This window comes from Cryptotermes secundus, unplaced genomic scaffold (genome assembly GCF_002891405.2).
Source record: "Cryptotermes secundus unplaced genomic scaffold, Csec_1.0 scaffold55, whole genome shotgun sequence".
NCBI lineage: Eukaryota > Metazoa > Arthropoda > Insecta > Blattodea > Kalotermitidae > Cryptotermes > Cryptotermes secundus.
Genome location: NW_019740654.1, coordinates 1,270,849 through 1,285,130, shown reverse-complemented (window position 1 = coordinate 1,285,130; position 14,282 = coordinate 1,270,849). Strand labels below are relative to the sequence as shown.

Genomic DNA, 14,282 nt, shown 5'->3' with positions numbered 1-14,282 from the left:
TCGATCCCGGGTCTAGTCAAGTGGGATTTGTGGTGGACAAAGTGGAGCTGGGGAGGGTTTTCTCCGAGTACTTCGGTTTCCCCTGCCAATCTTCATTCCACCAAATTCCCCATCATCATAATCACACGGGGCAGGCTAAGGTCAATCAGTGGCCGCCGGGCCGAGTGGACCAACTTGGACTCCACCCAACTAAGCGAACTAAAAAAAAATAAAAAACTCAGAACGTTAAAAAGAAATCAGAAGGATGAAAACGTTTACACACGATAAAGAAATATACTAACTGTTTTGAAAAGATGGCTTCCGTTACTTAAACTTCGGTTGCGAGCCAAAAGGGATGCTGACGATGGAAATGTTTGTGACTGAAGCGTCAGGAGGCTGGAACATGACTACAGAGAACAGCACGAGTGACTTGGACCGAGATGAATCACTTGCGAAGGCCGAGGTTGCAACACTGTCCATCATGTTCACCGTCACCGTGCTGGGCAACACGGCCGTCCTTCTAGCCCTCTCTGCTAGGCCGAGGAAGAAGCTCTCCCGGATGTACTATTTCATTCTGCATCTAAGTATCGCCGATCTCTTCACGGCTTTCCTATCCGTCCTGCCTCAGCTCGCCTGGGACGTTACCTACAGGTTCTACGGAGGACCACTTCTCTGCAAGCTTATCAAGTACGGCCAGACGCTTGGGCCCTACCTCAGCGCCTATATTCTCATGGCTACAGCGCTGGATCGCTACCAAGCCGTATGCCACCCTCTAGCTTACTGCTCTTGGACGTCTCGACGCTCGCGGGCTATGGTCTGGACAGCCTGGGTCTTTGCTCTTCTCTTCTGCATACCTCAGGTGAGTGCCTTAATATAGAATTATTATTATTGTGTCTCTACAGCCCTTTGTTGGGCCTTATTTCTTGATCCTATACACAGTCGGTGGAGGAACATAGACGGACGGTGTCTGAGAACAGTGTTGAGGAGAATATTTGGACCGGAAGTGACAGGAGGTTGGAGAAAACTGCATAATGAGGAGCTTCATAACTTGTAAAGGTCCATTTATCCTATTTTTAACGCCCTACTATCAAGTACACCAACATGGCTACCATGGGAATTTACGAAAAGGGAAAAACACTAGCATAATTCTGATTATGTTTCTGACTACATGACGTTGTATCCCAGAAATTAGAATATTTCTATTAGGGAATATTTTCTGTGCCATTATTCAGATCTGCTCAAAATCTGCAGGAACAAAAGTTGAGACCATGATAGCGTTCATCAGTTTCCGAATGCAAAACTGTAAACATGATAATTAATTTTGTTTTCGCGAAAGTTAAGAAACAAATGAAAACCTGGCCATCATATTTCGCGAAAATATATTCATGTTAAAAGCAAAAAACATACAGAAACTACAAGCGTAAATTCCGTTGAAATTTCCATGGCTTTTCAGGTGTACAATTTCATCTGTTGAGTAATGTCCGTGTCCTGGTAAGAAGAATTTCTCAGCCTTCCTTACACCTGCTGCCTTTGTGTTCGCAATGAGAGAACCAGAGTTGGATATCCGCAATACAAGCTTAATCCCATTTATTTAATTCTAAGGTTTCGTCTTCCCTCTTGAAATCTTCCTCAACTTTACTCCGCACGCAATTCTGAGCAACCAAGCTTACATATTTAGGACGAGACTCTTATGGAAATTCTCTTTTATTTTAGGAATGTTTTGTACGAAGTATATAACATATTACATTGAAGAAAGCAGTCTTCTGGGATTTGGCACCGTGTATATGTGGTGTTAACCGACGTTTCGGAGGAACGTATCGCCTCCATCTTCAGGGTAAAGAAAAAATATATAAGAAATCTGCAAGCAAAGAGACCGTGAGAACCGGTAAAAGCACGGTCTCCTTGCTTGCAGATTTATATATTTTTTCTTCTACCCTGAAGATGGAGGCGATACGTTCCTCCGAAACGTCGGTTAACACCACATATACACGGTGCCAAATCCCAGAAGACTGCTTTCTTCATAGTCACCGCCGTGAAAGCCTCAAATCTTACAACTTATTACATTGTAACATTTGAGGTTTTCCCGGCGGTGACTATGAATAATGCTGTCTTCTGGGATGTGACGCAATGTAGTTAGTGTATAAACCGACGTTTCGGGGGAACGTATCGCCTCCATCTTCAGGGTAGAAGGAAAAAGTCCGCGAGCAAGAAACCAGCGTGAGAATGTGGCTGTCTGCGAATCCCCTCCCCCCACCCATCAACTTTTGTTTGCCTGTACCAATTTTCATTAAATTTGGTATATTTATGACGGCACCTGAACCCATCTCAACAGCGTACTTCATAAATCCGTCCCATCAGTCGGCGTGTCTGTATGTGTATCCTTCCTGTCGTTACAAGGTAACGGCTCTACAAAAATGTTACCGCGGAAACGAATACACAAGCAAAAATAGAAAAATTTTTGGATGCATCATTTTCTTTGCGGTCCGTGTTGTATCAAAGAAAAGCAATCTATTAGTAAAAAAAAAAGCTAAAGTAACCCCTGTGCTTAGTTAAGCATTATGCCATGAAGACACATGGGGAAGTGGAGGTATAGATCTACCATTCTTGACCTTGGCACTAGATGGACGTGAATGGTCAGCTTCACGCCCCTGCCGCTTTAGCCCTGGGGAAGGAGCACCTGGTACCCACTGGACAGGAAACTGGTTTGGCCCCAGAGCCGGTCTGAACGCTGTGGAGAACAGAAAATCTTGCACTGCCGGGAATCGAACCCAGACCGTCCAGCCCGTAGCCCGTCGCTATACCGACTGAGGTAGCAGGCAATCATTTCATCCCATAATTTCTTGTTTATTTACTTAACGATGCAATGAAAAGAGCTTCGATGATATATACGTGGAAGAAATTAAGAATTCTGTGAAAACCTTAGTCATGATAAGCCTGTCCCCTGACTAGGATTTGAACCCAGAAGCTATTCAGTACGAAGTTGGAGTGATACCCATTTGACTTCGAAACTGGGTGCAGTACATAACACGCACACTTCACACAACTGACAAATTAATAAACAACATTCTAACGGCAAGTCAGGCCGACGCACTGGAAAATCTGATTGGGGTAGTTCGTGACTTTCCTCGTCTCTACCAGATCATTACTAGAATACTGCACTGGTATATACAGTGGCCTCGTCCCACTACGTGATTTAGATTGCAATGATCTGAAAGCTAATCAATAATGAATTTCAAATTAAAATATTTAAATAAATCATAACTCTGAAGTCAGTTTAAAAGTTTATTTTGGTACTTCATGTCTGTTCATTTGAAAAATTATTGTATTCTAAAACACTTCGTTGTTAAGTAAATGTGTTACATTCTACTTATAATTTCTGTATAAAAATAACTTACGTTTAATTTGTGGCTTTCACAGCTTTTTCAACAACGATCCACGATATTTACAATTTTCTCCCGCTGACTCTAAAGCCCCCTTGGGCCCTGGGTTTTGATTTTCAGTTTCATGATCATTTTTACGGACTGGAGAACTCCTTGGACGAGTGATCAGCTCGTCACAAGGCCTCTACCTAAACACAGGACAACACAAACACAGAATAAACGCATACACATACCAAACATCCATGTTCCGAGCTTCCGAGCGAGCGAAAACAGTACATGCTTTAGACCGCTCGCATACCGTGACCGGCATTTATAATGTTACGCAAGTAATATTCCCTTATAAACAGATAAGGTTGTCTCTGTGCTTAACTGATTAAGGACTACTCCATGAAGGTGTGGGGGGTTATGGATGTTCAGATCCACATTTTCTTGACCTCTGCACTAGTTGGAGGGGAGCGGTCAGCTTCACGCCCCTGCCACTTTACCCCCGTCGAAAGAAACCCCGGTACTCATTGTATTGGATGCTGCGTGGGGCCCACAGCCATTATAGACGACATGCAGAAAATTCTTGACGCTACTGGTACTCGAACTCCGACCTCTCGGTCGTCAAGCCCGTAGCCAGTCTCTATACCAACTGCGCTATCCAGGTTTCTAATTTTTCTGCAATTTGAATATTCCCTTATATTGATCTTTATCTATGGTCCGGATGCTCAAAGCAGAATAAGTAATTTATCAGACCTGTATTTAAATTTTATAAACTTTATATCGATAAATTGAGACAATTAGAAGATGTTCAGTACTAATTAAGTCATACATTATAAGTCACGCTGTACTAATTCGAAATAGAATTTCTCTGTGAATATAAGAATGTACATAATTTAATGAAAACAGAACACAGCCTTTTCGTGTCTGCTTTCGGGAACAAAACCAAAGAGAAAGTTTCCGTTGGGATTGCAAATGTTACAGTCACTGATAATAAAACAAATACAGGTATTATGAAACGCGGGGAACTAAATAATTTATCAGCTCTTTGTCTTGGCTTTGAGAATCGAGATAGCGCAGTCGGTATAGGGACTGACTGAGGACTTGACGACCGAGGAGTCGGAGTTCGAGCGCCGGTGTGGTCAAGGATTTTCACTTCTCCATCTCGTCCAGACCTGCCCTAGGGCCCACGCACCTTGCGGACTACAGGCCAGGGAGTTTTTTTTTGTTAGGTAAGATTAAATTCCGCTAAGGTAAAGAACACTCTTATGCTCTGTTCTTCATAGATGAAATATTTTTCACTAACCATTCACGTTCACTTCATTTCCTCTGTAAATTTGGAGGCATAAATAGAGTAATTATAATTTTATAAAGACAAAGACATGTGGCCCCTAAAGTTTACCTATATCTGTGATATGGCATGCGGGCCAAAACAACTGTCCACCCCTGCCAGATGTGATTAGTGAGATTCGAGCTTCGGTCCCCTAACTCTCAGAGAAAAGGATCAGCCAGGTAACTACTGAATAAACTGATGGAGGCGGCGGTCCCAGAATAGATAAAGCCTATTGTCTACGCAGTCACCTTCGCAGAATCGAGTCACGCCCATATTGTAACCTGGAAAATTTCGAAACACGCTGATAATCCAGCAGGCTGCCTCAGTGGTCACTCGGCTGGCTAACATTCATGAAATACCAAATTCTGACGCCTGTAGGATATTGATTTCAAACAGACAACATTACTTCCGCCTTTGTCCTCTCAATTCCCCACATATACCATTATCTCGACCGCCACTAAATATAGTACGCAGTTGACAGAGTACCAAGAACCAACAAAAAGATGGAAGCTTGTCAAAGAGATGTTTAGGAGTTAAATGGGAAAAAAAAAATCTGCGTGACCTGTAGTCCGCAAGCGAACTATACCGACCGAGCGACCGCCGCTTGTCGGCAAAGTTAGTGCCAACTTTAACGGATAGAGGGTGTCGCGTGGTCAGCCCAACGGATTCCCACGGCCTTAATTTCGGTTTTCTAGACCGGAGCCGCTACTTCCTTGAAATAGCTCCTCGATTATCCTCATGATGCTGAGTGGACTCCGTTCCAGAGCCACTACTTCTCAGAAAATCTGGTAGCGCCGGAAATTGAAACCGGGACCTCTGGATCTGTAGCCAGGAACTCTGACCACTAGACCACAGAGGCGGTCGTTAAATGGGAAATGAATGTTAAATCGACGGTAAAGACATCGCCGAGGAATATGGAATAAATGGAAGAGATGACGAAAACGAACATTTTTAGTCGCTAAATCTGAAAGAAAGAGAGCCCTTGACAGACCTAGGATTAAATGGAAGGAAATTAAAGACAAAAGGTTATGGGAAGAAATAATCGTTTCATGTAAATTGTTGCTGGTCCTCAGTCGGTTCGACGGTAGGTCGGTTGAGTAAAAAGTTTCTGGTTTCGCCAGCACAGTCAATCTTGGTTTCTGATCCCGTCGGAATCTATGACCATATTTTTGTTCTTGTTTTGAAATGGAGTTTCCTCTTTGACGAGAGGATGGGGTGGGGGTGACTCACTAGCTTGCCCTCCCCTACACGGACGAGCAAACATACACACTCACCCACACGCTACCGCCCTGCTGGTCCTTTGTCCGGTAGTCTGGTAAATTACTGGTGGCCCTCGTCATTCTTGGTTTCGGGCCCCGCAGAAACCTTGACCCATGTTTCTGTCTCACGACTACTGAGCCAGAATAATACTGTTGCTTGTGTATTCGTTGCCACCGAAAGGTGTTTACCGAACCGTTCTCTAGCAAATGCCGTCTCTTCTGGCTCTATTACTCTAGCGTGTTAAGGGGGACACACAGACAGAGACATACAGACAGCAAGGTGATATCATAAGCCTCTTTTTATTTTTTTAAGGAATGTAAGCCAAAATGAATCTTCAAGAAATAAGGGGTGAAGGTATGAAATGACTGATCTGGTTTAAGATAGGCTCCATTTGCTGACCCCTTTAAGCACGGTAATAAACTTTCAACTTCCTTAATTGGTAAAAATTTTCTTCACTAGCTGAACGATAATCAATTTACCAGAAAGAAATCTTTGTGCTCTCCGGTATTTTATTACGTTTGACTCTAAAGGGAATTTCAGTATGAGTCACTGGGCACTTTCCAGTCTTTCTACTGGCGATGTAAGCTAAATCCTACCATAAAAGTGAGTATGCAATATATCGAACGTAGAATAAAACAATACATTAACCCATTTATGTGAAAACTTCACAGTTATTCAGGAATAAAGCGGAGAGAGACAGCTACATGCAACAAGCAGTAGCTCTGTGAGCAAGTGCAGCTGAGGACGCTGTAAACGCTACTGAATGATCTGAAAGTGGCTTCACGCTGCTTGGAAAACATCATCGGCACAACAAGCATAAAACTGCCACTTCATATTGCTGTGCGATGTTCGCTGCTGCTGAGAGCATGATCAACACGTTTATTGCAACACATCGACACACTTATCTAATGTTTACGTTGATACCACACACGGGGTGGCTGTGCGCAGGCGCAGATACCACTGGCAACGCAATAGTCTATCCTCTGTCTTCCTTCCTTCTCTCCGTCTTATTCTTCTGTCCCCACCTCTCTCCTTCCTTGCTTAATTGTCTATCTTCTATTTCTTCTTTCATTCATTCCTCCTCTATTTTTCTTTTATTTCCCTCTCCTCTCTTTTGTTTAATCTTTCCTCCTTAGCTTTCTTTCTATCATCCCTTCATATTTTCTTTTCCTTCTCTTGTTTAATATACTTTCGTTTTATTCTCTCCTTTCTTTGTGTCCTTTTTCTTCGTTTTTCCCTTTCTTATCTCCCGCTCCCTCCTTCTTTTTTACTCCTATTCTTCTCTTCTTTTACCTTCTTTCCTTCAGGGTCTCTTCATTTCCTCTTTCCAATCCTTTCATTCTATCATTCCTTATATATCTCTCGCCCCTTCATTTTATCTTCCCTGTTTTCTTTCCCTCTTCTCATTAGGAAAGACAGGGTTGGTGCCCTGTCCGGGAAAATACGATCTGTAAATTAGCGCAACCCCCACCCCGGTGGGTGTGCTGGACCAAAACCTACACATTCACCAACCCTCACTCACCCTACTCACTGCGACTTTGAAGATGAATGCAGTAAGAACCTCCCAAACGACGTGAACACTGCCCATATCAACATTTTGTCAAGAGCAGATTCAGAATCGGAAACAACCACCGCGAAAGACTAAAATCACTGATTCTTTAAGATGTCATCAAGCCTCAGTCAGACACGTGCCAACAGCGCAACGGCCAATTAGAAAGTAAGCACGATTAAAGGAAAGAAACATGACACACATAAACACAATACAAAAGCAAGGCAATTTATATTATTTGAATAATAATAACTCAATTGTTTATTATTTACGTGCTAAGCTCAGCAGTCAGTTGAGCAGCAGCGATAAGACAACACAGGACAAAACTAATAATAATAATAATAATAATAATGAAAATGAAAATCTCCACATTCTTAACTTAGAAATAATTGAACTTCATCTTAGTAAAAGTAAAAAAGTAAAGGTATCCATGTAACAGCCCGTGGAGGCCCATAGGGTTGTGAGACGTCGAGGTTCCCACATTTTTCTAGACAATCGGCTCATAGATGGCGGCAAGGTTGTCAGCCCTACTCGCCGACCGCCCTTTACCCCAAGAATATTCCAAAAATATTAGTGGTTTATGAAACTTTAAAAAGGTTTATGTTAGCTACAATTCTTTGTTGAGGTTAGTCCTATGTTTGAAAATTACTTTCCTGTCCAGTATTCGACTTTACTCCGACGGATATGAAATACAGCGGGTAAAACTGGCTCTGATAACTATCATGCCAGAGTCTACAACGGCTATACCAATCGAGTCACGTGTTAGGGTGGTACACTCGCGATACCAGGTCGACACGTGGAAACATCGATACGGCCAGCATGATCTGTTGAAGCGCTGGCCTCTGACCCATATTTTCTACTGAGTTTCGATCTCAAAGCAAAGTTTTAGATTTGATGTAATATCCGCTTTGCTGAGCTGATATTTGCATGCTTGTGCAGAGTCTTTTGGACTGCAATCCCGCCAGGAATTTGCTGCGAGGTCTTGTGAACCAGAATCCCGGTTTCTGTAACTCTGTAATGACCGACTGAGATGCATACAAATGACATCAAATCCCTTCCCACGTGTATACATATACTGTGTACATTTTAAGCGTAATGTTAGAACATACATGAGGTCTGTGGTTTCAGCAATTTATTTTATTGAACTCACGCTGGGTTCGAATAAACGTTTACAGCAAATTGTGTTTTCCGATTTGAAACGGTTTTAGATCTATATTTGGCGGGATTTAATTTTAACTCCTGTTCGATAAGCTGAACTTTTATATTCTTACAATATTATGTACCTTCTCTTCAGTCTGTTATGTTCTGCCTTACAATTGTTCACTGTCTTATTAAAAACGTGTTTCCAAAAGCAAAGGTTACATAACTTTGAATGACATGGTTATTTTAATATATAACTTGGGAAAGACTTTGAAAAGAAGGAGTTTGAACATATTACAGAATTGTCTTGGACGAAAAAAGAAAACAATGAAAATATCAATGAGGACACCTGGTCTCCGGGAAGGTATTCGAATTCGGGACCTCAAAAATACGAAGCACAAAAAACTACAGGTACATCACGCTAGCATGAATGTATTTTAACTCTGTGCTTCCTGCAGAACTTCTATCTGCCATGTCTTTTGTGACATTTCTGTTCCTCCAGACGATTCTTGCCTGAGTGTTTATTTAGCAATGTTCTACCGTCTGTATATATGTAAGAAACTGGACACAAGGACGTCACACTCCAGTAGGTATCGTGTCTGTCTCGTATTCTAGAAATCCAGAGTTCAAATCAGAACCCGGAGACTAGCTATCGCGACAGGGGTTTCTCGTGGACATCCCGAGGAACTCTAGGCATATTTTTTTATTGCTAGTGGGGTGGAACAAAGTCCCTTGTACTGCGGCCACTTCTGGCCTATTGTACCAGCCCCAGATGATAGGTGAGGGTGATTGTGGAGCAATTGGTGGAATGAAGATTGGCAGGGGAAACCGAAGTACTCGGAGAAAACCTGCCCCATCTCCACTTTGCCCACCACAAATCCAACTTGAACAGACCCGGGATTGAACCCGGGCCACCGCGGTGTGAAGACAGCGACTAACCGCTTGAGCTATGGCGCGGCCCCACTCTAGGCATAAGTCTGAATAAATATTCAAAATATGCGCCCTTCCTTATCATTTCCAATTCAGTTTTCACCAATTTTCCTACCTGAATGAAACAGGTCTTTGTGGGATAAATAATGCTGCATAATAAGACGACGTTTCTTGAGTTCTCAAACGTTTCCATCTCCTGTTGTGACATCGGGAACACAGCAGGATCAACTCACTAGGAAGCTGCAAAGGCAGACCCAATTGTTTTGCATAAAATTCCTGCCACACAGGAACTGAAATATCTCACTCGATATAGCGACGGTCCACGGGCTGGACTGCCGGGGTTGGATTCCAGGCATGAGTGTGAATATTCTGTACTCCACAGCGCCCAGACCGGCACTGAGATCCACTCAGCCTCCTATCCAATGGGTACCGGGGGGCCCTTTACCAGTGATTTAAGCGGCCGGGGCGTGAAACTCACTCATCTCCGTCTAATGCCCAGGACAAGAATGGCGGAGTTATACTTCCATTCTCCAAAACCTCTTCATGCCATATAAGTAAAAAGGGTAAAGCTATCCCTGTAACAGTCCGTGAAGGCTCATAGGGTTGTGAGACGTTGAGGGTCCCACATTATCCAGACAATCGGCTCAAAGATGGCGGTGAGGTTGTCAGCCTTACGCGCCGGCCGCGCTTTACTCCCCAGGAATATTATTTAATTAATTCCTGGAACTCATTTCTGTTAGAAGCTGAGTCGACCCCAGGGCCATAGTGCGGCTGGAAGGATTACGTTAACTGAAAAAAAAAATCCAATGACCTCATCGGGACTTGAACCCGCGATCTTCCGGCTGGTAGCATAGTGCCTCAACCAACTACGCTACCGCGTGCCCCCTTCTTGGCATTGTGATTAATTAATTAAACAGAAGGGTAACTTTACATTTTACCCTTTTTCCTGTCAGGCAAAATAAAGTTTTACCTTTGCTTAATTAATTAAGCACAATGCCAAGAAGAAGTAAGGGGAAGTGGATGTATAGGTCCAAGTATTCTTGAGAGCGACACTAGTTGGAAGTGAGTGGTCAGCTCCAGGCCCCAGCCGCTTTATTCCAGGGGAAAGAGCCCCCGGAACTCATTGTATAGAAAGTAAAATTGGCCCCAAAACCGGTCTGGGCGACGTGAAGAGGAGAAAAATCTTGCTCCTACCGGGACTTGAACTCCGAACCCTCGGCCGTCCAGCCTCGTAGCCAGTCGCTATACCGACTGAGCTATCCCGGCTCCACCATTATTCCTGTCATATTTCGTGAGTCGAGGTGAGTACAGTGAGGCACGTCTCAGCATCCCAAGAGACGCAGTTTCTTTATAAAGGCTTTCTGCTCTCCCTACAGACGAATGTTAAGATCTCGAACTGCCAATGTTACCTGTACCTCCGCAACGGACGGTCCTGCAGGACTCTGTGTACGAACACTAACGTAACTTCCCTTTGTTTGTCAGTTCTCAGCAGCGATTCTTACCTGAAACAAGGAAACGAATTAAGATTATAATTAATTATGCAATTATAAATATTCAGGATTTTCTGCATCAATTGTGGCCTAGTTTCGGGCGATTGATTTATCATACGTCAGTCGCCTCCATCTTCATGGCAGAAGGCTAAGCCAAGCTATCAATGAGCGTGAAGCAACTCTGCTTTCTACCTGTTTTCACGCTGGTTTCTTACTAGGATTATTATTCGACCCTAAGGCAACACGTTTCTCCGAAATGTCCGGTGACTTTCAACGGACTAAACTGCGTAATATCCCAGAAGGCAGAACCCTTCATAACAACCACCGTTAGGACCTGATCCTATGTAACTGACAATTGTCAAGAAGACCCCACTGGGTTTCTGCACGCATGAAACAAGTTTGCTGAATACGTATCGAATAGATAAATATTTTGAAACAGTGCAATACAGAGGTATAATCAGAATGATCAAGTCAAGGAGGATGAGGTGGGCAGGGCATGTAGCACGAATGGGGAGAGGAGAAATGCATATAGGATATTGGTGGGAAAGCCGGAAGACCACCATTACGAATATCAAGGCGTAGGTGCGTGGATAATATTAAAACGGATCTCAAGAGGGACAGGATGAGATGGTATGGATTGAATTGATCTGGCTCAGGATAGGGACCAGTGGAGAGCTCTTGTGAACACGATATGAACCTTCGGGTTCCATAAAAAGCTGAAAGTTCTTGAATAGCTGCAGAATTGGCGGCTCCTCAAGAAGGGCTCATATCCGTGAGTGAGTGAGTGATGCATTATAGCGGAATTTATACCCAATAGAAATTTCGTATTAAGCTTTGAAGTATTTAGGATAACTGAGAAAAGGGAAAGAAAGTTCTGATATGCGTTCAAGTATTTTTCCTAACTTGTTTGACATGATAAAACTCTAATGGTCATTCTGAAGACGGTGCGTTAAGTCGCTGACACACGGTAACCAATTGCCGTAACTATTTCTATGTCAACCAGTAAAAATTACAAATAACAGAGACGACATAAAGTCCACTGTCAGTCATTCATCCCTTCAGTTTCCTCGAGATAAACGACCAAGATGTTTATTCTCTTTTAGATATGTACGGGCCGGTCACGGTAGCCCAGCGGTCTAAGGCATGAACTGTCTTTGTGCGCTCGGAAGCCGAGATCATGGGTTTGAATGTCACTCAGGGCATGGATGTTTGGCGTCTGTGCGTGTTTCCGTGTTTGTGTACAAGTAGTGTTCACCCGCCCAAGGAGTCCTACCCAATATCTAAGATCTATTAAACCGAAGTGAAACGGAGAGTTTCATGGCGGTAGGCCAGGGGACAATTTGGGGCTGTAGCGCCAAAGAAAAAGAAAGATATGCACGTGTTTCTAAATGGGGCCTCCTCTTCGACGAAGGAGGGATCGGTTTTTCTGTGTAAGCGCTACGTTTGTTGTGCCGTAGTTTCAGCACGAGCCCCTTGGCTATCGACTGACTGCCAAATTGCCACTGGTCCTCGCCAGTTAGTTTCGAGTCTCACGGGTCTCATGTGTATATCTTACTGTCCCCCAGCTACAAGGTGGGCCCAAGCACCGGGCTCCCTTTTCACTGCCTTCTAAGACTCGTAGGGCTAGGTTGAGGGGTTACCTGGCTCCACACGTGATAAATTTCACCATTGAAAATGATCCACTCACTATATATAAAATCTCCATGGTTACCAGCAAAATACATCTCACGCTGCTATATCGTCTCGGTTACAAGTAAAGGTTTGAAACGTTATTTAAAAATGACGTCACTCTTCTAAATTCAACACCGTTCGATGCAGCGATAATCGCCATAAAGGGCCACATCCGTCATGCTACCGTGACAGTATTGAACTCGAGGTGAGAAGATCAAAAGTCGCAGCTATGTTATTTCAAAGCACTGAAAGGTAAGGACATGATTTTCTAATTAGTGACTGGATCTATGACAAGGCTTCAGATACTTGCCGACCTGTAGCAGCTTGCTTCAACCTACATCACGCCCGATTGAACCAACTATTTACTGCACTATTACAATCAAACTAAAAGTTTATCTGCCGAGAATAAACACATCAACAAACTTCTCTGTGGAATGCTTTTGTCAACTGAGCGTGTAGTTCCCCGAAAACAGCATTACAGCCTCACCAGGGCAGATTATGGGGATTAAGTTCAATCGAGGTTCAATCAGCTTAGCAGCCATCATAATAAATAATTGGTTGTAACATGAGTGGGCTTCGTAGGTAGATCACGAAAGCAGCAGCTATACAACAGCCGTTACTAGGTAATGGTTTCAACAACTTGAAACAGCAACAGAGCAAATATGTTTTTTTGTGTGGTTCGTGCCGAGATGTTATAAGGACAGTTAGTGAGAGTCAGTTACTTGAGGGTCGACAGTTGTAGCAGTGAGTTACTTGTGAGACAATCGCCAGTAGGTAAGAACGTGAGCACGGAAACAGACGACACTGCTGGGGTCCGTCACCAGGCAACGACTGATGACCTAGCAAACTGGTTACAGTGATGTTTGGAGTGTGTAACTCAATGAGACTATCGTAGTTATTTGTAGTTAAATTCTGTAAGTGTTCAATAAATCCGTTTAACAATCAAAACCCAGTCTATACTCACTCTATGAGTTCACAATACTTCCAGATTTTTTAAATATAAATAAAGACAAATAACACAATAATACACATAAATTAAAAACTGTGATGTAAAAACCTTCTATCTGTACATTCTTCTTCCTACAATTCTTCATCTTTGCCGCGCAGTAAACAGGGATTTTACAGAAGACCGAAGAAACTTCATTGTTTTAGTAAAGTTAACTTGAAGACACGTAGTGTTTTCACTACTCTCATTCTTACTCATGGAGCTCGGCCCTTCTTGAGAAGTTGCCAATTGTGCAGCTACTGAATAATTTTCCAAGCATTTTATGGAACCCGAAGATTCATTACCGTGTTCACAAGAGCCTTCCACTGGTCCATATTCTGAGCCAGATCAATCCAATCCACACCATCCTATCCTATCCATTTTAAAATTATGCACCCACCTAGTTAGTTATTTAGAGAGGGTGGGTTTCCCCATGCACCGCGACCAGTTTGATCTATTGTGCTTCCCTCTATGATATTCTACCAGTCTCTATACCCTACCGATAAATGGTGCGTACCATCAGTCCCGCCGAGCAAGCGAGTTCGGCCACTTGCTTAGCGGTGTCTATAATGCTTCCCCCATC

General features: G+C 43.2%; 1 protein-coding gene across 1 annotated transcript in view; it reads left to right on the top strand.

Annotated features, from left to right (window-relative positions):
• Positions 1-207: 207 nt before the first annotated feature.
• Positions 208-14,282, top strand: part of LOC111872333 (oxytocin receptor) — a 96,246-nt gene continuing 82,171 nt past the window's right edge. The window contains exon 1 of the mRNA XM_023866089.2: positions 208-838. Within this exon, the coding sequence (XP_023721857.1) occupies positions 335-838 (504 nt within the window). The 5' untranslated portion in view covers positions 208-334. The remainder of the gene's footprint in view (positions 839-14,282) is intronic.